General features: G+C 45.1%; 2 protein-coding genes and 1 non-coding gene across 13 annotated transcripts; 1 reads left to right on the forward strand and 2 right to left on the reverse strand.

Moving 5' to 3' along the window:
- LOC100836057 lies at positions 1 to 26,832 on the reverse strand. Of its 9 annotated transcripts, none has more exons than XR_002966301.1 (4): positions 26,533 to 26,830; positions 17,757 to 17,888; positions 17,524 to 17,686; positions 1 to 19 (listed from the first exon to the last, which is right to left on the reverse strand). XR_002966301.1 is itself a non-coding variant. In XM_024463349.1 (4 exons), the coding sequence occupies exon 4, from the start codon at positions 11,174 to 11,176 to the stop codon at positions 8,756 to 8,758; it is 2,421 nt and encodes an 806-aa protein (XP_024319117.1). In that variant the 5' UTR covers positions 11,177 to 11,254; positions 17,524 to 17,686; positions 17,757 to 17,888; positions 26,533 to 26,832; the 3' UTR covers positions 8,352 to 8,755. The 9 variants fall into 9 exon arrangements, 4 of the variants coding, with proteins under 4 accessions (XP_024319117.1, XP_024319115.1, XP_024319116.1 ...); XM_024463349.1 differs by lacking the exon at positions 1 to 19 and adding an exon at positions 8,352 to 11,254 and having other exon boundaries at positions 26,533 to 26,832; XR_002966299.1 differs by lacking the exon at positions 1 to 19 and adding an exon at positions 15,754 to 17,050.
- Positions 18,410 to 26,042, forward strand: LOC100836368. 3 transcript variants are annotated; one of them, XR_001407895.2, is made up of 4 exons: positions 18,410 to 18,549; positions 21,010 to 24,541; positions 24,751 to 25,153; positions 25,642 to 26,042. XR_001407895.2 is itself a non-coding variant. In XM_024463344.1 (4 exons), exons 2-4 carry the CDS (start codon positions 21,072 to 21,074, stop codon positions 25,675 to 25,677), a joined length of 3,744 nt encoding a protein of 1,247 aa, XP_024319112.1. In that variant the 5' UTR covers positions 18,410 to 18,549; positions 21,010 to 21,071; the 3' UTR covers positions 25,678 to 26,042. The 3 variants fall into 3 exon arrangements, 2 of the variants coding, with proteins under 2 accessions (XP_024319112.1, XP_024319113.1); XM_024463344.1 differs by having other exon boundaries at positions 24,751 to 24,988; XM_024463345.1 differs by lacking the exon at positions 24,751 to 25,153.
- Positions 19,783 to 19,856, reverse strand: LOC112269065. Its single transcript, XR_002960652.1, has one exon. It is a non-coding gene; the product is annotated as a small nucleolar RNA Z267 (small nucleolar RNA).
- Positions 26,833 to 27,484: the final 652 nt, after the last annotated feature.

Here is a 27,484-nt window from a genome sequence, read left to right on the forward strand (position 1 = left end):
ATCCACCGGAAGCAACCTCCTACAAGTTTAAGCTTTGGTTTTAGATACCCATCTTTGAATGGGTCCTTTAGCGTTAGCAACAAGGGTCTTAGGAACCCAAATAGACCAATGAACATATTCATAAGGAGAACCAACAAATTTGGCATAAACATGTCCATCATTAGTACTACAAAGAAGATATGAGGGATTGAAATCCCCGGCACTATTATCATAGGTGGCCTTGTCACCTTTCTTGTTCTTTGGCTTCTCCTTGGCCGCCTTCCTTTCCTTCACAAAATAAGCATTAGTGTGGGGAGGTGCCTTGGCCTTCTTCTTGTTGTTGCTATTCTCATTGGGGTTGTACCCAATTACCTCCAATCCAAAGGCTATTTTATGATCATTCAAAAGATCATGAAGGTTCTTCTCACCCTGGAAGCAAGTGGCTAGGCCCTTTTCAAGTTGGGCCTTCAACTTAGCATTCTCCTCAATCATAGATGTATGCTTACAACAAGGGTTAGTTGAAGCATCTTTATCATTAGAGATTAATTCCTTAACAAGAGAATATAGAAGATGATCACAAAACTCTTTGAGAGACTTGTACTTACTAGTTAAGGACTTGTGATCCTTTCCAAGTTTATCAAAGTCCTCAAGGAGATTCCTATGACCATCCTCAACTTCACATATCTTACCCAAGTACTCATGAGCAAGAGAAATAGCATTATCATATGAATCTTTAACTTTAGCAAGTTCCTTAGAAAGTGACTCCTCAATTGCTTCCCTATTTACTTGTTCTTCCTTAAGAGCTTCATTAAGCTCCACAATCTCATGAGCGGCAACGCACTCAAGTCTTACCTTTTCATCCATGAGCTCATCATGTTCTTCAATAGTAGCTTGAGCTTCACCTAGTTTTTTCAAGAGGTCCTCAAACCTCTTTTTGGTCTCACCTTCCAAGCTTGTCATGAAGATCTCGAACTCATTCATGCTATTCTCAACAACACTACTCTCCTCCACACAATCAAATAGAGATAAACTCTTAGGAATGACATGCTTGGTGGGAGGAGAGATTACCGAAGAGGTCTTGTCCATAAGGCACTTGGGTGAGCGATTCTTGTTCTCATTGGGGGTGTCGAAGAGAGATGGAAGTGTAGGAGCAATGACAATGTTTGCCCTCTCCGTGGTCTCTTCCTCATCATCATCTTCATGACCCGAAGTATATTTTTCTTAAACAATAAGCATTCTTGGTTGTCTCTTCTTCGTTGACTTTTTGTTGAAGGAGGGCTTGGTCTTTCCTTTAAGGATGAGACGACCACCATTCTCCTCCCTTCTCTCATAGATACAATCTGCAACGAAATGGTCATTGTTACCACAATTATAACATTTACGAGATTTTTGACCTTTGGGTTTGGAGCTAGAAGCTCCCTTGTTGTAGTAGTTGTTGGGGTTGAAGGAGTTGGACTTGACAAACTTCTTGTTCTTCCAAAAAGCTTGAGCCGAAAGAGCCATGTGATCATTGAACTCATAGTTGCAATTTTCTTCCGTGACCTCAACTTCTTCTTGTTGGGTGCTTCACTTGGTGTTGGGGTGGAAGTCACGTTGGCCTTCAATGCAAGGTTTGAGCTTTGTGAGAGAAACTTGGCTCGAATGAGGTTGTCCTCGGAGGTCTTCTTGAGAATATCCATAGCTACAAACTCTCCCATCACTTAACTTGGTGTCAAGCTATAGTAGTCCATTCTTTGCCTAATCATTGCGGCATGAACCTCTCGGTGTGGGGAGATGGCCTCTATGAATAGACGCTTGAGCCATTCATCATTGATATCACGACTTCCGAGGTCCTTCATCTTGGCTCCAAGGGTGATGACTCTCCTATAAAGCTCATCTGGAACCTCTCCATCCTTCATGAAGAAGTTTTTGCACTCGTTGATGACCACTTCAAACTTTGACTTCCTAACACTCTCATTGTTGTCAAAGTGGTCATCAATGAGCTTCCAAGCATCTCTAGCGGAATCAACACCACGGACAAATGTTCTATACTCCAAGGGTAGAGCCTTTAGGAGTATTCCAATGGCATGCTCATTGAGTTGATTGTCCACATACTCTCTTGGTGACAAGTTCTTTGGATCATGAACAAAATAACCTTCTTCAACAATTCTCCACAACTCCGTTGATATGCTCTTGAAGTGAGTCCTCATGGAATGAAACCAATCAACGTAATTAGTAGAGGTTAGCATGGGGGGTTCACCTTGATTATACGTAGGTGGAAAATTATGGTGGCGATGATTATATTGAGGTGGAGGTGCCACCTCACTGTACAACCCATAACCACCCCTACCTTGGGATTTGGTAGCACTCTCTTCGCTAGCCTTAGCCTTGTTACGGGCTTCGGCATCCGAATCTTCCTTAGTCAAATCCACCGCACTTGGTGGCTTGACATAGGAAGGCTCGGTAGTAGACGAAGAGGCTTTGTTAGGTAGGTGCTCACTAATCTTTTTGTCCACACTATTTAGAATAACTTTTTTCATACTATCCAAAAGCAATTTGATGGATTTAAAAGTTAGTGGAGCATTATCATCTATCACCTCGGTTTCTTGGGGTTTCACGGTGGGTTCCTCATCACCGCCGGCCATACTCTTAAGAGCGGTAAAGCCCTAATTAAGAGACAAGGCTCTGATACCTATTGAAAGATCGGTATGGTCGACTAGAGGGGGGGGGTTGAAAGCGACTGCCAAACCTTTACAAACAAGGAGAAGGGCACAAATCCACAACTCAATTGGATGCTCCTTCCCAAATCTTCAAACACCTCCTCGCAAGATTGGAGTGCTTGAAGAGACAGCTTCCGGTTAGGGATCCCAAAATCCCAAGAGTAACAAAATCCACCAAGAAAACGAGGAGAATCAACTTTTCATTTGGTGAAACCCTAGATCGAGCTCTTCTCAACCCTTCCTCAAAGTATTAGCTAGAGGGAAGCACTAGGGAGAGAGATCTCGAGATTTGAAAGTTTGGAGGTGAAGAACGCTTGCAGAAATGGGAATAGAAACCGTTGGGGACGAAGACCCCCTTTTATAGGAGTCCACGATTTCTGCCCGTTATGTGTTGTTTCTGCACAGGGCGGTAGTACCGCTTGCTCAAGCGGTACTACCGCGAGCGGTAGTGCAGCACCGGTACCATGCCAGTGCCGCTATATGTCAGTAGCGTGTTTCTACCACAAAGCACTAGTGCGGTATCGGGGCGGTACTACGGCGAGCGGTACTACTGGCCTGGGCAGGGCGGTACTGCCGCCCTGGAATGAACACAGGCAGAATCCCTTTGGTTAAATGACAGGTTTTAGCTATTCTTCATGGGTGGGATTGAGGCTATCTGGTGGGTGCAATTTGGTGGTTGTGTGTACGTGAAATTGATTCACCCAAGCCTTCCCAGATGGACTCCCTCTTTATAGTACGGATTTTCCTACGATTCAATATAAACAAAAAGCCGTAAATCCTTCTACGCTTCTTTCCTTTGAGGGCAACGAACCGCATTGCTTGATTCTATATACTTTCTGAAAACACTTAGCATACGGTTAGTCCAACTATTAAGTTGTCATTAACACCAAAACTCATTAGGGATCGAAATGCCCTTTCACCCTCTCTCTATCCCGTGCGACCCGAGTTCGTTCCCCGCCCGCGATTAAAAATTGGGCCAGGCGCCTCTCCATTCGCGCACTGGTCCAGGGGCATTTTTTTCCCCTTTTTTTTTCCTTTCCTTAGTCTTTTTTAACAAGCTTCGGACAAAGAAGTCAACCTCTCCTTCTCAGGCCCGCCACCTTCTCCCCTGCGCCCCCTTCTCCGACCTCACCCTCATCCCCCAAAACTCTCCATTCTAAACCCTAGCATCCTTCTCCATTGAGCTTGCCAACCACCGACCGAAAGCCCCCGAAAGCCATGCCGCTCCAGTCCATGCCTTGGCTCCACCTTCTCGTTGTCGCGCCCAACACGCACTCCGTTCGTACCCTCTCATTGCCGTCCCTTGCACCGCCTCTTTCACGCCCCATTCCGACGGCATCGGAGCTCCGTGGCCGCGACTCGGCTACTCTAGTGCGCGGGCCCCTTGCGATGGTCGAACTCCGCGCAGCTCAGCAAGGCCGACGGTTCTACCTCGACCACGCCGCCGCCGTCCTCAAGCACACGGCCGCCGTCATTGAGCACACCGTCGCTGTCATCATCGAGCATGCCAACGCCATCATCGAGTTAGCCACCGACACCAAGCCCCTATCAGGTACCTCAATGTCGAAGCTCAGCTTAGCTGCTGTGCTCAACATCGAGGGCTCCCTTGTCCGGGTGGAAACCCCTAGCTCCCCTTTGGTTGTCACCGTTGCCGCTGCGGCACTGTCTGTGGTGCTAAGCTAGAATGCAATTCGGTGTGCCCCAACAAGCTTGCGCGCGGGCGTCTCTCTGGGCGGCAATTTGTACTTGTAGGTGGATTCTTCAGGTTCTGCCATTTCGCGAGCCGCTTGTCTCGCTACCGACGAGCGCATCACCTTGTACGCTAATGTCAACGGACGCCGTTTCCGTCTGGCCTACATTGGTCGTCCCATCGACATCACCAACGATCTATCTTGCACGGGAGCTATTGCTGGTGCCGCGGTATTCGTGGTACTAGGAGGGGGCATCACCTGGTATAGCGGCAGCAACTAGGGAGGAAGATGGAGACAAGGGCGGGGTACAAGCGTCAACGAACGTCTTATCTTTAATTAGCAACTTGTCCAGTGTAGTAGCTCTTAACCCCTATATATTCGGTAGCCCCTGTATATTTTGGTTTGTACTCAGACTAAAAAACTCCAAATGCATGGTACAATGTTAGTACGATGCTATGCTATGTTAACCCTGTTTGCTCCCCTGTATTTGTCCGTATTTGCAACGATGCAGTTTCTCCAATCATGCCATTTCAAATGTTTCATACATACAAACAACAAACATTACACTCTCATGCATACAACGAAGGGCGCCCTACAACGAACGAACGAAACAGTCTCATGCATATGGCCATGCAGATAAGGTGCAAACAAAGTTAAAGCGCCCTGTGACAGGGACCACTAAGGGACCACTCACTACAATAAGCTACATCTTCTTGAAGAGGCAAAACAACACAGCACATAGAGTTATTGCAACACTGAAGCATGCCACGGCAAACACTTCCACATCTTCCATCTTCTTCTTGCCTTCTAGCACCTCACGCATCAAGGCTTCATTCTCCTTTTTCTCTTCAACAATCTTGCTTTCTAACTCCTCTACCAATTCGTCCTGGAAAGCGAACTCAAATTCATGATTTATCATCACTTCATAAAACTTTTTGCTCTTCCTCTCTTCTTCTGTCACCATTGATTTCAGCAAGCGAATCTCCTTCATCAATACAACATTCTGGCCCTCTTCTTCCCCATTCTATCCATGCCGAAGAGGGGCTCGCTCCTCTTCATCATCAAACTCATGCTCCACGAGGTAGTCTGGGTCGAAGTAGCCCAAATTGTGCTACATACAATTCCAATACTACTACATGAGCTCACGGACATAAACAAAACGACCAAAGAAAATCAAATCGATAAACTGTTGCAAATTGAATCGATTCACCTTGTCCACACTGCCATTTGAGCTGCTCCCAGCCGAATCCAGGAGCCAGGACATCATAGAGGTGCCACCGTCATCCGTAAATCCGCGTCGCCCCATCTTTCTGCAAGGCACTCGAGCTCAATTTTGGTTTCGGACCGACCTAGGGTTCCTACCAAATCATAAATTTGGGGGAAATTGGAATCCTAAATGCCTAATTTCAAGGTCCAATGCGCGGCTGGCAGGGGCTAGACATGATTACCTCGAGTGCGGCGACAGTGGAGAGCTGCGGCGGCCACCGTGCGGAGCGGCGGCGGCGACCCTGGTTCGGTTGTGCCGGCGTGCGGATGGGAAGCGGCCGACGCGGTTCGATCGGGCGTGTCGACGAGAAGATGGGAAGCGGTGGCGACGACGACCGCGGTCGGGGACCGTGGGGAGTGGCGGCGGCGGCGAGCTTCATCAGTGTGTGTCGGGCCCGCGAGATAAGGATGATAAGGATGACCCGGTGTCCTGGTCAGGCTCGCGAGATAAGGATGATCTGACGTGGCAATTTTGTGGGACCCACGCTGTCTGATTTGCTTCTCCGTGGGTCACAGCGGTGTTATCTGGTCTTAAGCTAAGAGAAGGACACTTAGAGCCGGCCCCACCTGCCAGTTTCGCACATTTTGCAGTTACACCCCTCTGGTTCAGTCCTGGCGAATTGCTCCAGTCCGCACGGTCTGTATGAGCAAAGCTTCGTTCACGTGATCGCTTTTGTGTTTGAAATCTTTCGTGAGTTCGGTATGAGCCATTAGCCCGTTCTCAGCAGGGAGGAGAGGTGAGAGCAGAACGCCAAGACCTGCACCCCCGCTCCTTGAATAGAATCTGCCAGAACATGAATAGTTTTTAGAATGAGCCACCAAATCTGCTCCATATTCAAGTGAAGGCACGGCAATCTCTCCATGTCTTAACTGATGATATCTCAGGTAAACCAGAGTATGGTCCACTAAAATCACACATCTGAAGTTCTCTACGGTCTCTACCGAAAAATCAACTTGAACTACACGTCTGAAGTTCTCTCCGCTACGCCCTGCCTGGTCCCTGCCATCCGACGTCAGTGGTAGGATTGAGATCTTCAGTGAGCGTTTGGCAACTGCTACAACTAGTAGAAATAACCAACAATGACATTGCCACAAAACTTGAGGATCTGCTGCATGCTAAATTATCCCCAGTCCGACAAAGCAAATTCCTATCTGAAGCAGCATCATACCAAATGCAGATCATAATTTCTTCTGATCCATGCAGGTTTCCTTCAACCTGTTTCATTATCGATCCATGCAGCATACCTTGCACTTAGGCAAGCCGAGCTCGTTGTCTATGGTGGTTGCTGCTATCTCAAACATCCGACATGCCTGGCCTGGCCAGCCGTCGCTCCGACCACGGACACGCCTCCAGATCAAGGTAATTGGAGGCACCGTTCGAGCGACTTCCATCAAGTGGAGGTGGTTCTGCAGCCTGCTTCTGTGCCTACACCGTTGCACACCTGGCCGCCATTGCCGCGCATCGTGCACTCGATCCACCGCCGGGTCACACGGATACTTGCAACCTGTTGGACCTTTTGTCCCGGCCCCGACGACAGTGCTATCCGTACCACATAGGCGCTCCACTGCTCGTGGAGGACGTGTTATCGACCGCTCTTGCCCCTGCGGAGGTCTCGCCGTTACCCAGCAGGTGTTCGACGGAATGCTCTGACGTCGGCGCCAAAGCTGTGATGTTTGCTCCTGCGTGTGGCGCGACTAATAGTGCTGCTACCTATACCACATTGTTGGTTGGAGACGCCCGGACCAGCCCGATGGCACCCGACATCTCAGCTTTGGTGTGCGCCGGTGCTCAGTAGGACGCCGCACACAAGCTGTTTGAGGAAATGTCTTGGTACGCTGATGTTCACCCTACCGCTCGGCGGCAGCACGAAGAAGGCCAGTTGCAGCTTTAGCGTCCACCTTTGTAAGGTGAGAGAATGTTCCCCCGGCATGTACAGTGACCTTCCTTCGAGCATGGCGGCTTGCAGTTATCCAGGTCGGATCCCTACCCCCATGAGCCCGCCTCGCTGACGCGCACATCATCTACTAGAGTACCAGTGAAAGAATGGCACCGGTTAAATCCACATAAATGCGAGCATCCATGCCAAGCTGTGTCATTATTGATTTTCCATGCCTTTCTAATTCCACGAGGGGCATCAAATAAGTTATGTTTGGCTGTTCAAAAGTGTGTGTTCGGTCGCCAACAGAATATGTTTGAATATGGTAGCAGAGAGCTGTCGGACTGGAAACGAAATAAACAGACATTACACACATAAAAAAGTCACAAATAATAGCGGTGACTAAGAAGCCGATTAAGAATATATTCATGACAAAAAGTAGTCGATGAACATGTGAATAACTTTTTTTCGAAAAGGGGTGGAGTCTCCGGTCTCTGCATCAATCGATGCACACAGCCATATGAACATGTGAATAACATTTAGAAGTAGTTAGTGAAACGCCTGGAAACACACAATTATAATTAACATGCAAAATCAACTTGTTTCAAGACTAATCTTACAAATAACTAATAAGGGTATGCAAATTAAACATGATGAGCACACATCAAACTAATAGAAGGTGTAAAATTCATAATACACACTAGTAGTCTAGTAGGTATTTGCATCATCTCACACATATAAGGTGACATTCATGTTGCAAGTTTATAAACCGGATAGCCATATGATTCCTTCCTTTTTCTTTTCAAAAAGTAAAATAAAATAACCTAAAAATGCTTGGATATGAAATGGTGTCATATCATGACCACCATGAATTAAGCGCAGGCAGGGTTCCACTTTGCTTACGAAAATCAGACGAGTACAGTATTGATAACACAAGATAACAAACACAATGCTCATCAGGCCGTAACAGTACGAGGGAGGGAAATAAACCACCACATTAAAGCAAATCCAACAACGAACACATGCTTCCTCAGAAAAAAAAACAACGAACACATGCACCGGGAAGCGACCAACCAACGGACATTGAAGCAAATTACATCAACCACCACTCCACCAGAACTGTGGCCGCACAAACAAAAATCATACTTCCAGTCGGCGAAACCATGCTTCAGATGAAATAAGAACCCAATTTGGAATTGGCACGATCGAATGAACCAAGCATCAATCACCCTCGATTGATTAATTAATTAACAAAGGTTGGGTACCTAGTCGGGTCAGTCATATCTCTGTTGGCAGTGTTGATGTTGGCGAGGTTCACCGGGTCTAAGAGATGCTCCACATGGCTGCCGCCAAGAATGCCGGCATGAGACAGCAGAGCCCACAGGTGTGTTATGAGCTCCCCGTTCCCGGCGAGATGCATCCTGTGCTTCATTGCTCCAGTGTTAGCAGCCAAGTGGAGGAGGAAACCCGTCCAGAACTTTGCCAAGTCTGCCCAGAGGCCTATCCTGTCTGCTTCATACCTATCCATCAGCTGCTTCCCGAGTCTTGTGCCCATCATGATTATGGTGTCTTCTTCATCTTCACCGTCACCATCGACATCGTTCTCAGGGTCTTCCTCATTGACTAGAGCATCGGCAGGGTAATCTCCTCCCTCGTCATCTTGCCCAGCCACTTGCTCAGTGATTAGGGAGTCGTCTCCCAAAGTTTGGGGCACTTGCAGGGACTCCTCTTCCTTGGGCTTTTCATTCTTTTTAGCTTTCACCATAAGACTGTCATATATATCAAACAAGGACATGAACATGCCGAGTTTGGATGTTGCACGGTTGGTTTCCAGACGTACCTCGTGAAACACCTTTTGGACAACTAGGCCGGTATCAGGCACTAGTTCCTTGACAAGCAGGTACCCGCAGTAGTTCGATAAGCTGGAAGCAGTGATGTAGTGGTCCCACACACCTTCGGGGGCTCTTGACCTGTTGACAAACGGCCTTGGTTTCATCCAGAAAGTCTTACGCCCGTAGGCGTTATCGGAGAGATTGATCTCACAGAGGCAGGTTGCGATATGCCAGACCAGTATCCTGTGGGTGTCAGCCTCCAGGTCAATGGCCCATTCAAGCTGCTGCATAAGGTCACCTTTTGACCCGAAGGCGTAAGAAAAATAGGCCTCCAACCTTACTGGATTCTGATCTAGACCATTATTAGTTTTGGGTCTTGGGTCTAGAAAATTTAGACCCTTGAATGACTCGAATATCGCGTTCTTTACCTGTGACTCCAGTTTGATGCTTCGAGGAAATAAGTTGGCCATGATGTGCTTCCGTGGACGAGATGAAATCAGAAGGTTGTATTGACGGATCTGGTGTTTCCACTTGCCCTTCCTGATCAACCAGAACATACATCTCATTGCCTTCACGACAAGCCAAAACTGCCCAAATTTTGGATGCTTGATGTGCATGCAGATCATGTGGATTTTGGTCCACTGTGAGAACACATACATGATGATTTCCGCGATCTCTTTGGCAATGATGAGACCAACAATAATATAAGTGATAAACGCTCCATGAGTAATCCTATTTCTGTTGAGGACTGCTGAGTCAATCCGGTTATGTATCTGATGAACAGGATATGCAATGTACCCTGTAACCGCGACCAAGACCAGAGAGAGGCACAGACTAGGGAAAGGAAATCCCCTCACAAAGAGCTGAGCGTGCTTGCTGTGATATAAATCTTGGAGGAAGGACAGCTCCACTCCTGTGACGCGAAACACCCTCTCGTAATCGTCATCCTTGTCCTTCAAAATGCCCTCGAAAACGAGCTTCTTTGTCTTGTCCTGCTGGGCCTCATGTATTGGAAGGTCGTAGAACCGACGGTGTAGCAGCTTGTACAGGGCAAACGAAAGGCACACGTCCTTCAATTGGTCGTCAGGGTCAGCAGTTCTGCCCAGCAACCCGCTGTCGTGAAGCCCCCATATTTTCTCCACAGTAATAAGCTTCGGGTGCTCCATATCAAGCATAAGTGTGAACTTCGCAAGGTCAAGTTTCATCTCCTGTCGATCTTCCCCAAATACCAAGTACTTGTACCCGCTCATACTGTCAGTGTTGGCGGTGTCAGAGTGTGTGTGCTCATACCTCATGTAGTCGCAAACCAGCCTCACATTCTCATCGTTGCGGGTCACGGACATGTCGGAGAAGAGGAAATATGTGATGATACGGGCTGCATTGGCTGACCAAACGAACCAGAGAGGAATCTGGAGGAGGAGAACAGTCTGTACACGTAGCAGATTGGCTGCCCAAACGGAGGACATGAGATCGAGAAGTGGGATCCGCTTGGACCTGCCATATGGGCGGCCAATCTTGACACTGTATTGAAGTGTGACCATGAGCACCGCCCAAACCTGGAAGTAGTCGTTTACCCTTGCCGATGAGAGCTGCATGAGCCCCAAGGTGTAGTGCACCATGTTGTAGTTTAGAAGCTCAATAATTTGAACCGTGGCAAACGTGAACCTATTGGAGTACCACGGCCCAGAGAAATCGATAAGGAACCTGACCACCAGAAGGAGCGTCGTCATCACCACCCACAGCTCCACGCTGGCCAAATTACTGGCATTGTCAAGCTGGAAAAGCCTTTTCATGGTGAAGAAGATTGCTTTTGCAACCGTTACAACAAACATCTTGGCCGGCAAATTCAGGGATTCAACAATAGCGATGGGCAATAATTGATCTTAGTATGGATAGTCGAGGCGTTTCGTCTGCTAAAACAGACATAAATTAGTCCATTAGTTAAAGATACGAGAGAATACCAATGTGCACTCTCAATGCATCATGCCTAAAGATGTCTCATAAACATTGAATAGCTATTCAGACCAAGGTTTAGGCTACCGGGATCCTTTTTTTCAGGGGACCAGGATTTGCGGTAATCATGGTAAGCGGAAAATCCCGGCCTGTACTTACACTACATAAGGATGGAAATTTTCAATGAAATTTTAAATTCATTTTTTCTTTGCAGCATTATAATGTATTGAGTAAAATGCATCTGGGGTCCTAAAAAGGTGCCAAGTTAGTCCTATATCTTTGAAAATGCACATAAGTCCCAAAACTATGTTTATGGTTCATCAGAGATCCTAATCGAAAACATATCTATTCCTTTTAAGTTTAATAGCACGTTTTCTTTGATGTTTACCAATTTTTAATTTTTTTAGGACTAACCATAGTTGTAAGGAATTCATGAGTTCTTGTATTCCCCTTTGATGTTCGGAACTTTCTGGAAATTGGATGGATACCTTGGATACTTCAAAGTGTGGTGGAATGCTGAGTTGATCTTGTTGGAAATATGGCATAGAGGCAATAATAAAATTTGTTATTATCATATTTCCTTGTTCTTGATAAATGTTTATTATCCATGCTATAATTGTATTGACAGGAAACTAAATACATGTGTGGATAAATAAACAAATACGGTGTCCCTAATACGCCTCTACTAGATTAGCTCGTTGATTAAAAGATGGTTAAGGTTTCATAACCATAGACATGTGTTGTCATTTATTAACGAGGTCATATCATTAGGAGAATGATATGATGGACAGACCCAAACCTAAGCATAGCTTTTGATCGTGTCACTTAAGTTTAAATTGCTAATACTTTCATTATGTCAAGTATCATTTCCTTAGACCATGAGATTATGCCACTCCCTAGTACCAGAAGAATACTTTGTGGACATCAACTGTCATCTTGTAACTGGGTGATCATAAAGGTGTTCTTCAGATATCTCGGAAGGTGCTTGTTGGGTTGTATGGATCAAGAGTGGGATTTGTCACTTCATGTGACGGAGAGATATCTCTGGACATCAACCGTCATCTCGTAACTGGGTGATCATAAAGGTGTTCTTCAGATATCTTGGAAAGTGCTTGTTGGGTTGTATGGATCAAGAGTGGGATTTGTCACTCCATGTGATGGAGAGATATCTCTGGGCCCTCTCGGTAATATAACATCCTAATGAGCTTGCAAGCATGTGACTAATGTGTTTAGTCACAGGATCTTATATTACGGTACGAGTAAAGAGAACTTGCCGGTAACGAGATTGAACTAGGTATGGTGATACCGACGATCAAATCTTGGGCAAGTAATATATCGCGAGGCAAAGGGACTTGGATACCGGATTAATTGAATTCTCGACATCGTGGTTCAGCCAATGAGATCTTCGTGGAATATGTGGGAACTATTATGAACATTCAGGTCCCGCTATTGGTTATTGATTGGAGAGGTGTCTCGGTCATGCCCACATGTTCTCGAACCCGTAGGGTCACACACTTAAAGCTTAATGTCGCTAGGGTTTGATGAGATAAAAGATGGTGATATCGAATTATGATTCGGAGCCTCGGATGGGATATAGGACATCACGAGGAGCTTTGGAATTGTCCGGAGATAAAGATTTATATATGGAAAAGCTGTTTCAGGGTTTCGGAAAAGTTCAGGATATTCTTCCCCTCGCTTGCTGGATCAAGAAGGAGGAGACGACGTAAAGCTGAACATGTGGATACCAAGGAGGTGCCGTCGGTTCGGCACTGAGATTGATCTCATCGAAAGTTCCACTACGCCAACAACGATCCCGTGATCGTAACGCTTCGTGGTCTACGAGGGTATAATGCTCATAATTCCGCTCGTTACTTACATCTAGTAGATATGATCTTCGGTTTCTTCCGCACTTCTCGTAGGAAAATTTTTATTTTCCATGAAACGAACCCATCAGATCTAAATCTGTCTCTACACGGCCAGTTCTTAGAGTTTGTCAGATTTACCCCTAATTAAGATGCACTCAAACGGAAAAAGTCATAGCATGAAAGTTGTTACTCATGTCCATGGTTTTCCAACGCATATTTGAACGTCCAAAACGGACTTTGTATGCCTCCTGGGCGTTCAGATCGTCATTATTTACCAAAAACTGCCATTATAGAAGTCTGAAAGTGGAGGTGACGGGAGTGACCGTCACTCTTTCCTTCATGGATTTGAATGTGCTTGATCATATGGACTCATTAGGATAACGAAGACTAAAAAGGCTCTATAATTGCCCAAGGGCCCTTAGATCAAAGGGTTATATATGGATTGGATGACCAAGATTCAGTGGTGGAATCATTGATTGGAAAACTCATTGATTGTAAATCTATCTACAACCTTGTAGGAACTAGGAAGTACAAGGAAGAAAACAAAAAGAGGTCAGTGCCGGCCTTCCCTGCCGTCGCCGCATCCCTCTCCTGCACTGAGGCTGCCACCTCTCCATCTCCATCAACAACGCTCCATAATCCATTAACAAACATGATGTTTGGTGCTTGGTGCTATGAATTATTTTCCCATGATTTATTACATTTCTATGTCATGTTTGAGTAGTACCTTAATTTCTATGTTACTCTTTTATGTTAGTGTATGAGTGCGCGCATACATAAGGAGATCCCACAGACAATCAGATGGATTTGGTCATCCTGTAACCAACTCAAGCACAAGTTCTTCATGTGGCTCCTCTTTATTGACAGACTTAACACCCGAGTCATGTTGCAAAAGAAAAGCTTTCATCTTCTTGACTATACATGTGTGCTCTGCAATCAGCCACACCTTGAAACAAGAGACCACTTGTTCTTTCACTGCAAATTTGCAGTTTCATGCTGGAGATATATCTGCCCATTATTTACACCTCAGAACACAGTCCATGAGAAATCTTGAAGCTATCAGACAAGAGATTAAACTCCCATTCCACATGGAAATCTCCACACTTGTCACTTGGTTCATTTGGAAGACCCACAATGATTATATTTTCAATGGAATTCGGCCCTCACTCTATAGATGTAAAAGGCTTTTTAAGGACGAAATGAACCTCGTCTTTCATAGGGCAAAAAGAAAGAAATACCAAGGATTCAAAACCTGGGTAGATAGCTTTAGATGATCACTTCTTTTTTCTTTTCAATTCGTACATACTCTTATTCAATTAAATGACAATAACTCTGATGACCTAAAGCTTTCCTTAAAAAAAAGATCACATAAGGACTGCACTATATGCCTTAACGAATTGATGAGGGACCACCGGCGTGACTAGGAACCGCGTTTCCAGATCTTGGATTTACGTCCGTGTGTGTCTGGTGGTTGGCGGGATGGGGCCTTAAAACTTACCAAATGATCTGATTACTCAGTTGCCTTAATATTTCCTTTGCTGGTGGACTCAGTATTTGGATATAATCACAACAGGTGCATTTTCATGGATTTACGTGTGCCTAATTATGGTTCCACTCTACAAGTAAACAAATACTTATACCCGTGACGAGAATAACAAAGTCCAAAGTACTTAACGAATGACGCCTTGTCTACCCACGTTATGTGTCCTTAAGTGACAATGGGGATGCTAACTTGCTAAGTACAGGTAGAACACGAAAGTGCATTGTTTGCATCACTTTTGGACTTGTCCATAAAGCATTTATCTTGACCGATCATTTAAAGTCAACTGCTTCGCTACTACTAGCAAATTGCCTAGAACGTTTATTCCCTTCGGATACCTCTCTCCCCCCACCCACTCCCCTCCCTCTCCCTCTCTCGTAACCTCGTTTACATAGCTTGCATTTTTACCTGCTTATGGAGTTGCTTTCGGTTGCTTTGAACTGCTCATGTTACCTGAACTAAAATCATAAATGCTCTCTCTTTGAAGTGCGTGCATACACGGTTATATAACGTGGCATATATAGCTTGAGAGGATAACAGTTTTACCTACTTGTTCCTATAATTTGAAATTCATTTCCACATTTGAATAATTCTACAACTAATCACTGCACTTGGGGGTTATCAGCATCTCAACTAAAGTCGAATATTATCAAGGCGAAATATGCAGCAAAAACTGGAATTCAATGAAAATCTAGAAACTTGCGATGTGTGCTGTCAGATAAACTACGAGTAGCGAACATAGCGTAGCTCGGGTGGTTGGTTTCTTGTGGTGGAACCAACTCACCCAGGTTCAAGTCTCCGACTTGACATGGGTGTTCGCATTTCCTTGGATTTATTTCAAGACCTAACCGGCGTTGTGCTTTCAGTGGGAGTGGCGTACCCGTCGACTACGAGGCGCCTGTGTGACTTCGTCAATCTCAAGATGATGTGCCGAACCAGTCTCTCGAAGGTGCTCATAGGGGTAAGGTGTGCGTGCGTGCGTTCATAGGGATGAATGTGTGCGCGTGTTATGAGCGCGTGCGTCTGTACTTTGTTTCATAAAAAAAACGAGTAGCATGGATCAGACCTGAGATTTCTGAGCAGACATTTAACTCTACTTTGCACATAACCCCTTCGAATCTCAATAATAATCTAAATAACTAGCCACATGAGCCCAACTTTTCCTATCCCGCATCTCAGGGTGGATGCCGGTCGGGCTCGGTCCGAGCTGGCCGCCGGCGAGCCAAGCCTTGTTCTGCCCGAAGTGCCGACGAGCAGTTTTTGCTCGGGCTGGCTCGGCCCAGTGCCAAGAACGCCATGGAGAGGAGGAATAAGACCATGACGAGGAGGCAGGAGGAGGACCATGGCGAGGTTCAGGAAGAAGGCCCTACATCCGCTACCCCGTCATCGTTGAGCTCCCTGACCCCGTCGCCGTCATTGACCTCCGCGGGCGCACAACAGCAGCCGCGAGCGCAGAGCAGCGGCGAACGGCGGGCGAGCAGCCGCAGCGGTGCACAGCAGCTGGGGCGAGCGGCGGCAGGGAGTAGCAGCCAGCGAGCGCGCAGCAGCTGTAGCTACCGGCGGCAGGGAGCAACTGTGGCGACGAGCAGCGGCGGCGGCGTGGAGCAGTTGTGGCAACGGGCAGCAGCAGCGATGTGGCGGCGGTCTTGGGAGAGATTGGGGGAAGACACGGGATCGGGAGAAGGTTGGGTTTTGCACTGGACTGGACCGAAATGTCTTGTCCGACCACGAATCAAAATACCGGATTCGAACCCTATCTCCGATTCGCGAACCAGATATGCGTACCACCCATCGAACTCAAGTCGTAAGAAGTTCCGAATGGCGAACCGCAAATCCAAATCGCGAACCTAGCGAATTGTGAATCCAGTAACTTTTTTTTTAAAACATACGATCGGATTCCACTATCAGAAGATAACGGCATACACCCGAGTTCACCCACGTACGTCCACACATAATTGCCACCTTAGGCTAACAAGAACACACACAAGTTTAGTGTATTAAACGCAACAGAAGGTAATTAACAGAACAGAAACTAGCACACAGGCTAGCACAAAATGCAGCTTGTTCGTTGTCACGAGATCCATTCTCTCATCCACCCATCAACATCCCAGCAACTCGCGCGATCACTGTGAGTCCAGTAACTATGGCAGACACCCGCATACTACAAGAAACTGGAAGACGACACCTCCAACAAGGAAATGATTTGAAATACACCACTGTCGCCCGACCAAGGAGCCTAATATGGGGTTTTCCCCGGAGAGAAATGACCCGAGAGCTGGGAGAGAGAGGTGGGGCTCCATGACCACGCCCCAAGGAGGTTAACGATGCTGAGTATGCCGCCATGGTCACTAGCAAATGATATAACAATTCGAGTAACAAGTATCATGTGCTAGTGACATGTAAGACATCAAGTGTGTCCTCCTTTGAGGCTTTTATTCTGATTGATTGGCCTAAGATTGATGAATCTTATTCAAAATAATGAATGACTATGTTGAACTGCTATATATTCATAGTTGTCAATTTGATATTATGTCAGAATATGAAATATAGGCAAAATGTTGCCAAATTTGTACTAAATCACGTGTTTTGGAGCTGGTCACCCACTTAAATGAATTTCTGGTAGCACAGCTCCACAGTTTCGGTTCTCACATTTCACACTGAATTAAAAAACGAAATTACAAGACCGAAATTTCGGTCACGACCGAATGCGCAACCTGCGTGAATAGCTGGCATATATGTTTATGGAATCACATCTATAGCTAGTTAAATATAATTTTTGAAAGGAGTACGGTGGATATGATTGATAGTAAGAAATGATTACCTAACGAGTCCGCAAGGAGCCCTCTGAAAGGCCGGGGGTTAACCAGAAGCTCAGGAATGGAAAAAGCTGTTTTCCATTTTTCTGTTCTTTTTTCCAAAACCAGAAGTGGAGTCCTTCCTGGGAGATAGTAAAAAAGAAGGCCTCAACTGCGAGTGATGCAATCCTGTAAAGCAAACTCTCAGAAGTGTACCCATAATGATTTATGCTCTGTCGCTGAATCGCGAAGGGTATACCTGGATGGCTGGTTCCAGGAGTGATTCGATGTCCTGAGCAAACCGACTGCACGCGCAGCTCGCTGGTGATGGCCGTAAGTACTCTGCGCTGCGCACCGCTCGACTGCCTCCTAGCAGGAAGACGGTCTCCTCCTAATTTTGTCATAGGATCATTGGAATCAATCAAATTAAATATATTATTGACCTGACATACATAGTCCTTTTCTTAGGCCGTGTTCTTCCCACGTCGTTGTCGGCCAGTTGGAATGTTGTTGTTGGAACTCGGTGACTTGGAAGATCCCACGGGTAGTTGGGTATATTTCGGAATTTCGATACAACATGCAATTCAAAGCGGCTCACGTCAGAGAGCGAGCGCTTCACGACTGGGCGACGACTTTGAAAGCTTCGGTGCGACGACTCCACCATCACGTGTCGTCAATGGCTTTTTCACACCCGCGACGACTCCAAGTCACAAGCCAGTTCCATGGCTTTTTTCACACCAGCGACGACTCCAAGTCACCAAGCCAGTTCCAAGAACATTCAAACTAACTGACAAGCCGACAACAATATAATATTAGTAGAAAACTCAAGATCTGACAAAGGACTTCCTCAAACCAATATTAATGTTATTAATGGTAACGTCTGCAATTATTGGTTTGTTATACTATGACAAAACTACATGGACTTCGTATGAACCGTGTTACTACTACTCATCGCCAAGAAGGCAGTCAAGCAGTGTATGCAGAGTACTTCCCATCGTCAAGAAAGCTGTGCAGTTGTTTTGCTCCGGACATCGGATCACTTCTGGTTCCAGGTATGTACTTCGCCATTCATCGATATACAAGCAATTCATCGGTACTTCTCCCAGATTTTATTTTCCCGAGATTTTGCTTTAACATGATCGCATCACTAGTATTTCGTATCCTTTTCTTCTCTTCCCAGATCAGAATCAACAGTTTCCTATCTTTTTCTATCTTCAGTGACCTACAACAAAGTCCAGCGAGAGGCAAATACTATCATCCATAACATTTAAATTATTAGCCCAAAACCAGACTCTTAAGCACTAAGAGACAGCCAGATTACAAAAAACACACCTAAACATTGTATCATCTAATTCGGTATCTACAAATGAAACCATTTCCAATTCAGACATCTGGATAATAAAACTTTTCCACTTAACCTTGATGTTTCCCGTTTCATGGTTGAATCATGTTAGCACCTATCCTTCTCGTCAAAATAGCGTCAATGCACCACTTACTGTTCAAAACGAGAGGTTGAAAGAACTGGTAATACCTAACGTCATGAACTTGTACTTACATATGCAGCAAACTCATGTCAAATTATTCAAAATAATATTCAGTAAACCCCCAAACAGGTTGGGAACAAGACAAAGGTACAACCATCAGTAATTAATTTTAATGCACTGATACTAAACTCAAATGTTGAAACTCTCCACAAAACAACACATTGACTTGTCCCATTCAGGTTGAACTATTCAACCAAATACTAATTCATAGACTAAGCAATTGTAGCATAACAGCAGAAGTATGTACAGATTATAGCCATGACATGGAAACTGTGGACGCTTGGGTTACTTATGTGAAGGACCAGCGAACCTGGAAGGGAAGTTGAGCACGAGAGATGGTACTGCAGGCTGAGGTCGTACTGGAGGCTAACTGATCATACACAATATGATAGTGTGCTCCATCCATTGGATCATGGGTACACGAGCTTATCCGCTGAGGATCCTGCAGCACGTCCTGCCGCCGCGCTTATTAAGTTGGGGGCGCCATGGCCAGCGGAGGAGGCATCTCAAGTGGCTGCTCGAGATCTAGAAGGCCAGGGCTGGGCGTTTTGTCTCGGGGAGCAGGTTGTGTTAGACCATGAGGTATCTGGAGGCCCACGTTCATTACAAAGATAACGACGGCTCTGATTTATTACTCTATTAAAACTCTGTTTTTTGTGGGATTTTCTAGAATCCATCTTTTTCTAGTTAACAGGTCATGTACTTTTAGAACTGGGGACAGTGGTAACAGTGGATTGGATGCAAATGACTCCGATCGTAAGTTTATTTCATAGCTAAAAACTGCAAAGTATATTTAACACCATCATTGTCATTTGTCCAGATAAAACTCTATCACGACCACTACAAACAACATTTTTTTGACCGAAAACTGTGGGAAAGATTTCAACAAGGGTTACAGGTGAAAGTAGGGGGAAGCAAGAGTCGTGTACTTTTAGATTTGGGGACAGTGGTAACGGTGGCAAAGAATAAGCTGCCTCAGTGGTAGTGACAATGTTTAATGATCGCCATGTAACAATCCAATAATTCGTGCATTTTCATGCATCATCAGTAGCCAATCAAGTCCATGTGACACAGTGCCCAGAATGAAAAATACTGGAATCATGAACACAAACAAAAGAAATAGTAACAGAAAGAAAAAACAGAAGAAAGCACAAATAGAGGAAAGAATTCAATTTGGCTTGGGAACAGAAAACATCAGAGATTCCCATTATAGATGTGATCTATCTTGGTGTCATCACCTTCTTCCATGAATTCCCATCCAAAATCAAAACTTCAGAGAGCAACTACTGAGAAAGCTAGACACAGATGAGAACTGTGAAAAACAACGAAAGAACCATCTCGTATAACAAAAAAAGGGAGAAAAAGATCAAGAATATGAACCGTATGCAGCCGCCACCGCAACTAAGGCTTTTTATGAGCAGATGTAGCTTGGTTGTCGAGGGTTTGGAAAATTGAACAAGGAGGCACAAAAATTGGCTGGTAGAGCAGCGGCTCAATTTCATGGCGCTGATCGGCACGCCCATGGCAAGGCAGGCCATGGCCAGCTAGCTTCTGTTCAATCAATCAGCACCCAAAAAAAACTAACTCAGAGTAAATCAAGCAAGGATCACCGTGCGCACTCGTGCACCGCCCCACTCTAATGTCCCTTCATATCAGGCAAAAGCTGCTTTTGACGGTCTTTTTTTAGGACTCGACAAACTAGACTGGTACTTTCACTGATTCTACATATACTTCCTAACTAGCGGTTCAGATATGATCACTGTGATTATAATACACAGTTCTGACTACTTTGTACTGGTTAGTGAAAATCATATAAAACATGATGGTACGGAAGTTCTTTTTCAGATATTCATCAATAAATGCCATTTAAACAAAGAAAAATTTGAACATGGTTTTGGTCAAGCTAGATTGATAACTGTGTTAGCTTTACCTCCCTTTTAGCTGTTAGTAACATCCGGATATGTGTAGCTTGCAGCTGGGAAGACGGCACAGACAACTGACATCAAGTACCAAGAGTGAAACTTCAAGAAATGGTGAACGCTACGTCTTTAGTCAAATCCATATTCACCATGCCAACGGAGAATACTTACATCTTGTTCCGCATCGAACTCCTGGTGGTAGTCTCCACGGTGCTATTCCTTGGGATGTCCATACTGGACATATTTCGTAGCGGTTTCCACAGCAGCATCATCAAGGCCATCTTGAGCATTGTTGACAGTGTCTCTGACTCTATAGTGTTGTACGTCATGGGAGCCATGCAAATAGCGCCGTTCAAGAATCAGTTGTTCCCAGTATGGGCCATAGTGCTGGTTGGTTTCCGTCACAGCAGCGACTTCATCTCTGGGTATGGCATTCAAGACAAAGATGGGCGACGTTTTATTGAATGGAAGAATGTGGTGAAGCTTCTAGGAGTGGCTTTCTTGAACAAAACACGTGGTTCCATGTTCGTTTATCCTCTTTGGTCGCTCTGGTGTCTACAGATACTGAGGAGCAAATACAGGATGGTAGCACGCCAAATGGCATTCAAGTCTGTCTGGCATGGCAAGAGCTCCCAACTAGTTTCAGAGTACATGCGGACTGATACACAATGTGAAAACTTCAAACTTGAGGACTGCAAAGCAGACACTATGGAAGGATACAGATACTTGGTCTATGGGGAAACAAGGCAGCACATTGTATTGAAGAAGCCTCGGTACGTCCTGCATATGGATACTAACCCAGAAGAAACCCGGATTCAGGCAAAAGCTAAAGCTAAGGCTGCTAGGGCTAAGGCACGACATAAGACCCAAGCTGCTAAGGTTAACAGTACTAGCGCTCAGCCTCAAAGGGAAAATGGTACAAGACCGGCCAAGCCCCTGATCAAGCCTTCCCCGTACTCACTAATCACACTTGACAAGATATGGCAATGTGACGGTGCGCTGCTACAAACCGGCAGCACCCAGGGAGACAAGTTTAAGGATTTGTCACTCGCCTTCTCCTTGTCCAGGCTGCTCCGGTGTAGGCTTGAAGATATGTCACTGCATAAAGACAGTGTTCCCATCACAAAAAATCTAATCATGTTGAGAATCATACGGGAAGAAGCCAAGCGAGCATTTATGGTTATGGAGCTGGAGATGTCATTCCTCAATGACTACTTCAACACCCGCTACCCTATGGTCTTCTGGACAGGGTTTCTTTCGCTCCACTTGAGTTTCATTCTGTCTGCTGCAACCTTTGCCGTTGCCTGCTGGCTCTTTGTGGACATCCTACGTGTCTACAAGACCCACAAGGATGAAGTTTCTCATGTGATAAACGGTGTCAATGTCGATATGGTCATCACATTGATCTTCATGCTGTTCACAGTGTTCAAGGAGGTCTGGGAGATGGCCGCGTATTATCTGTCCGATTGGGCAAGATTACTGCTTGCGTCCACGTATGTACGGTGGAACAGGAGTTATGTGAGGAATTACTTTACAGAGAATTTTATAGGTTCGTTTTTCACATCTAAGATTGCTGACAGTCGGTGGCATGGGGTCCTTGACCAATACGCTTTCTTGCAGTCATATGATGACAGCCCATCAGCCTGGAACTTCATGCGAAAATTTTGTACGGGGGCAATTCCAAAGAAGGATGAGGGGGCAAAACTCAGTGAACCAATCGGTATTCCAGAATGTGTAAAGCCCGCAATCCTGGTGACACTACGCTCCATGGACCTGACACGTGCTCATTTGCTCGATGTCATTCCATCACTCTTGGCTGAATCAAGAGATCAGTACAGATGGGCATGCTTTGAGCTACCAACATCCTCTCATATCATCTTGGTGTGGCATATTGCGACCAGCCTCTGCGAGATCAAGTTTGCACAGGAACGTTACATTGACTTGACAAACCCAGGGTTCCCGCTAAATGCGTTGTCATACCTGACAAGTTTCTGCCACTGTTGCTGCTGCTCTCCTGGACCATATCTGGTGAATGAAAATATGCTTGATGGTGACCTAAAGACTAGATATACAGTTGCAAATAGCTTGTCACGGTATTGTGCATATCTTCTGATTTCAAAGCCTGACTTGCTCCCAGACAGCTTTCTTGTGCCCAAGATGATATTCCAAGAAACTGTGAAGGATGCTCGTCGGATTCTGAAAAACTCTGACTCGCTAGAGAAGAGGTACAAGACACTCGTTGACAAAGGTGACACACTTCCCCAGCACACCACCAATTCAAAGGAGAACATAAATATAGTGCAAAAGGGTGCAAAACTGGCCAAAGAACTCATGCGTGAAGATGAAGAAAGTCGTTGGGAGATCCTGGCTGGGGTATGGGCAGATTTATTGGTACACATTGCCCCAAGTTGGAATGCAACGGCACACAAGAACTGCCTTGAGTCAGGAGGGGAACTCATAACCCACATCTGGGCACTGCTATGGCATTGTGGAATCGAGAAGAGCATGTTGTGGCCAGTAGAAGGTGTGCCCAGGAACAATGCCCCTGAAGCACATCAAAATAACAATGCTGAAAATAACAGCGCTAAGCCTGCAGATCAGTGGCAAGCTGCAGGTGCAATTGACAGGGATGACAACCACGGAAAGGTAACTGCAGCCACTGTTGATGGGGTGAGCTTTGTGAATGGGGACAGCCATTTGATCAGAGGGATGCAGAATCTAGGGAACACATGCTACTTCAATGCGTTGCAGGGCCTCCTAGCACTCGGTGAGCTGCGGATCAAAATGCTAGAACAGAATCCTCCTGAAGGGTCCCTTCTCTGGGAATTCAAAAAGCTCCTTGAAGAGTCAACTGGGGGTGCCAATGGTGCAGGAGGCACGCTGATGATAGAAAACCTATTCTCAGTTATGAGCTCAACGTACCCAGATTTCAAAGTTGGTGTGACAGAAGACAGCAACCATTTGCTCGGATCCTTCCTAGATGGTTTAAATATGGAGGAACCTACAATGGTGAAGTCGCTTTTCCGTGGCGAGGTTGCTAAATATGTATACAGCAAAGAATGTGTGCATACTTCAGTTACCCCCGAGGTCCTTGATCTCAGTCTGGCAATACCATCGAAGGAGCATGTATCAGTAGAGGATTGCTTGGATTTATATGCCAGTGGGGAGGTCGATGATTGGTACTGTACGAAATGTTCTGCTGCTGCTAGAAATGCATCTTCCAACCAAAAAGATACTACAGTTGATGAAGACCATACTCAACAATCAGACAGTGCAGCACACCAGAATGAGCAATCCAGCCATCCAGATCAGCAACAAACAAGCACACCAAATCAGGACAGAGGAAAGCTACCGATGCTGAATGGTGACGTACATCAAATGGAACAAAGCCACGATAAACATAAAGAGGAAGAGAAGAAGTACAGAGCTGCAAAAGTGAACATCCGCATTATGAAGGCACCAACTTTACTAACCATTCAGCTCAAGAGATTCGACTATGTTAGACATGGTAGGCCAGAAAAGTTGGATGAACATGTGAGCATTCAGGAAATGCTTAACATAACAAAGTACATGGACCCCAGGTATTGACACTTTTATTCAGTTTGATTTAAACAAACCATCCTTTCTTAATGCTTGTGCTGTCAACAGTCCCTCCCACATAGTACGGTATAAGATCTTGGTGCACATAACACGGCCAGAAGTAATAGAAGTATATATTCCTCTAGGAGCACAAAAAATAAAAATAAAAAAATATATTTCTGATCCATATTTTTTTCCTTCTTATTTTCAGATGTGTAGCGAATGAAGATTACATATATCGTCTTGTTGCTATTATTGTACATGAGGGGCCAAAATTGTCTGAAGGGCACAATTATTCTTATGTAAGAGGAAATAGCACTGGGCAGGAGCATGGTCTCACAGACACATGGTTTTCTGCAAATGACGAGAAAGTCGAAAAAGTCTCTTTAGAAGAAGTACTCGAGTGTCAGGCCTACATTCTTTTCTATGAAAGGGTTGACCAGTCAAAGGTCAAGCCAAATCTATAAACACATTAGCCAATTAATCAATGGGGAGAGATAAGAAAAGGGCAACTCCCGGTCATATTGTTATCATCATCCCATTCAGTAACCGGACCAGTAACTTATCTAGAGCTCCAATCCCATGGTTTTTACTTTCATTTCACAATTTCAAAGGTCTGTGGAGAAATTTCTGTAGCATTTTGCAACATTAATTGGTAGTACAGACTACAGAAAATGTATCGGCAGTAAACACCATTTATTTCCGAACTATCAGATGTACCAAATGCCTGGTGTGAGTTTATTTGTTTAATTGCTTTCAAAAAATTTAATTTAGCCTGCATGGTTTACCTGTTGTAAGATGAAGGAGTATGGGTAGATCTACTCTTTGTTCGTTCATCTTACCTGTTGTAAGATGAACGAGAGTATCCAGTATCTTTTTCTCTCTTGTCCTTTTGATCATGTTGTCTGGCGCATTATTGTTTTATTGCTTTTAATGTCCCTCCGCCGACATCGATTACTAATATGTTTGGGAATTGGCTTAATGGGGTTGAGAAAAACTTAAAGCTCATATTCAGATGGGAGTTTCGTCTTTTTGTGGGGCTATTTGGAATTTATAGAAATGATATTGTTCTAATCGATCCAAAGTTCTTCATTTTTTGCAGGTTATCTTCAAAGCCACACACTGGATTCATCTTTAGTCCTTTCTACTTCTTGCGCATCGGCGGGAACTTTTGGATATTGGATGCAACCGTCTAGAGATGGTATCTATCTCGGAATTATCTTCAGCCAAGCTGGCTGGCGGTGTACTAGTCGCCTTTTAGATGCATAGATGCGATATGTTAAACTTGTTCCGCTGACTCATTTTTGTATCCACGGTCTCTGATCAGTGAATTGTAAGACTTCTATAACTTCGCACAAACATATGGTTGTGTGCGTCGCTTGATGCAGAGGCCAGGGATTTTCCCCTTTTGAAAAGAAAAAAGAGGCATGAGTTGCACACCCATTACTTTTTGCAAAACAAAAAGTTCGATGTCAATGTATATGTATAGTGTGTGTACTAGTATATCCTTACTCCTTAGTTCTGACCATTTTCTTGGATGATTGATTGGTTACTTTCATTGCGAGAGATTTCTTTGTTGAAGCTAAGGATGAGGCCTCCTTTCTGGCTTCTAAGCAACAGAGAATCAGACAGTACAATAAAAAAGGGATAGCTTTGCAATTTTCAAGTAATGTCACTACATAATATAAAAATTTGCATATTTGTTGTTGCTATTGTAAACTTCTTTTCCAAAAAAACACAAAAAGCTTTTTATCTCGACGCATTGATAGAAGAAGACGAGATTATAAACATAAAGGTCTGATCTAGCGAACCGTTATCTTTTGTGTTCAATAATAAACATGAAGGTCTATTTACTGAAGTGGACCAAATTTTCCTTTAACTCCGCATACGCACGCTTAGTCTCAAAAAAAAACTCCGCATACCCACGCTTAATCCTAGCTCCACGTGGAACGGGGAGAGGCCGTGGCAAGAAGGCAAGGGGAGAGGAGCTTACAGTATTGGAATGGAGCACTGGGGCGAGCGCCACAGCGGCTGAAGGCGCGATGTAACGGCTTGGCCAGGTTGCTCGAGACGAGGAGCCCTCTCCCCTCGTTCGACGAAGCAGATGCGAGCGGCGGCGATTGTGGAGCTGCACCTCCGGCCACGAATCGATGGAGAAGTTCAGCGAGCGCCGAAGAAGGGGGAAGCGGCGCGAACCGGTGAAGAGGAAGGATGGGGCGGTGGCTTCCGCCAGATCTGACCATCTGGTGGTGGGCCGTGGGGCGAGGAGTCGAGGACGGAGGAGATGGTTTTTGGACTATTTGGGTTATATTTTCACTTTTTGCAAACCGAAGACAAGGCGAAGCGCGGTTGGGCTCAGATACGATGGGCGCGAAGATGCCCACAGATTTTACTTTTTCTTCCTCACTTTCGAAACAAGGCTAGTACGGAGTATTGTTAATGGGCTGGCCCAATTGGCCTAGGAGCAAGCGGACTGGCGATGCGCACGGCGCACCCCTCGTGGAACTCCTTCGGCGGTTTGATGCCCTTCTGTTCCTGCAAACGGAGACCAGGCAGTTTGACTGAATCGTGGTTCATGGAGACCAGCACCAAGCTCTCTCCCATCCTAAATTGTTGTTAAAATATTACATGTATCTAGACATTTTTTGAGAATAAATTTCATATTTAAACAAATTTGAGTCAAGAATTTAATATAGAGAGTACTTGCAGGTTGCAGCTGGTGTCCATGATCCTACTTGATACGGAGTAGTACGTTCTAGCAGATTCTTACAAATGTTGTTCTTAACTTGTTTCTTTCCAGCTTACTATCTCTCTGCATTTTAGAGTATTTGAATAGGTGATAAACTTTCAAAAGATGGGTACAACAATTACTTGCAATCTGATTTAAGCAGCAAAACCCTTTTACAGGCACTCATAAAAGTTGATAGCAGAATAAGATATAATTC

The sequence above is a fragment of the Brachypodium distachyon genome, chromosome 4 (genome assembly GCF_000005505.3).
Source record: "Brachypodium distachyon strain Bd21 chromosome 4, Brachypodium_distachyon_v3.0, whole genome shotgun sequence".
In the NCBI taxonomy this organism is placed as follows: Eukaryota; Viridiplantae; Streptophyta; class Magnoliopsida; order Poales; family Poaceae; genus Brachypodium; species Brachypodium distachyon.

Bases quoted from the DNA above. Each gene is read 5' to 3' on its own strand.
- LOC100836368 (XM_024463344.1), top strand. From the start codon at position 21,072: ATGGTGAACGCTACGTCTTTAGTCAAATCCATATTCACCATGCCAACG. The intron at 24,542-24,750 runs GTATTGACACTT...TCTTATTTTCAG, and splicing joins ACAAAGTACATGGACCCCAG to ATGTGTAGCGAATGAAGATT. The intron at 24,989-25,641 runs GTCAAGCCAAAT...CATTTTTTGCAG, and splicing joins AAAGGGTTGACCAGTCAAAG to GTTATCTTCAAAGCCACACA.
- LOC100836057 (XM_024463349.1), bottom strand. From the start codon at position 11,176: ATGTTTGTTGTAACGGTTGCAAAAGCAATCTTCTTCACCATGAAAAGG.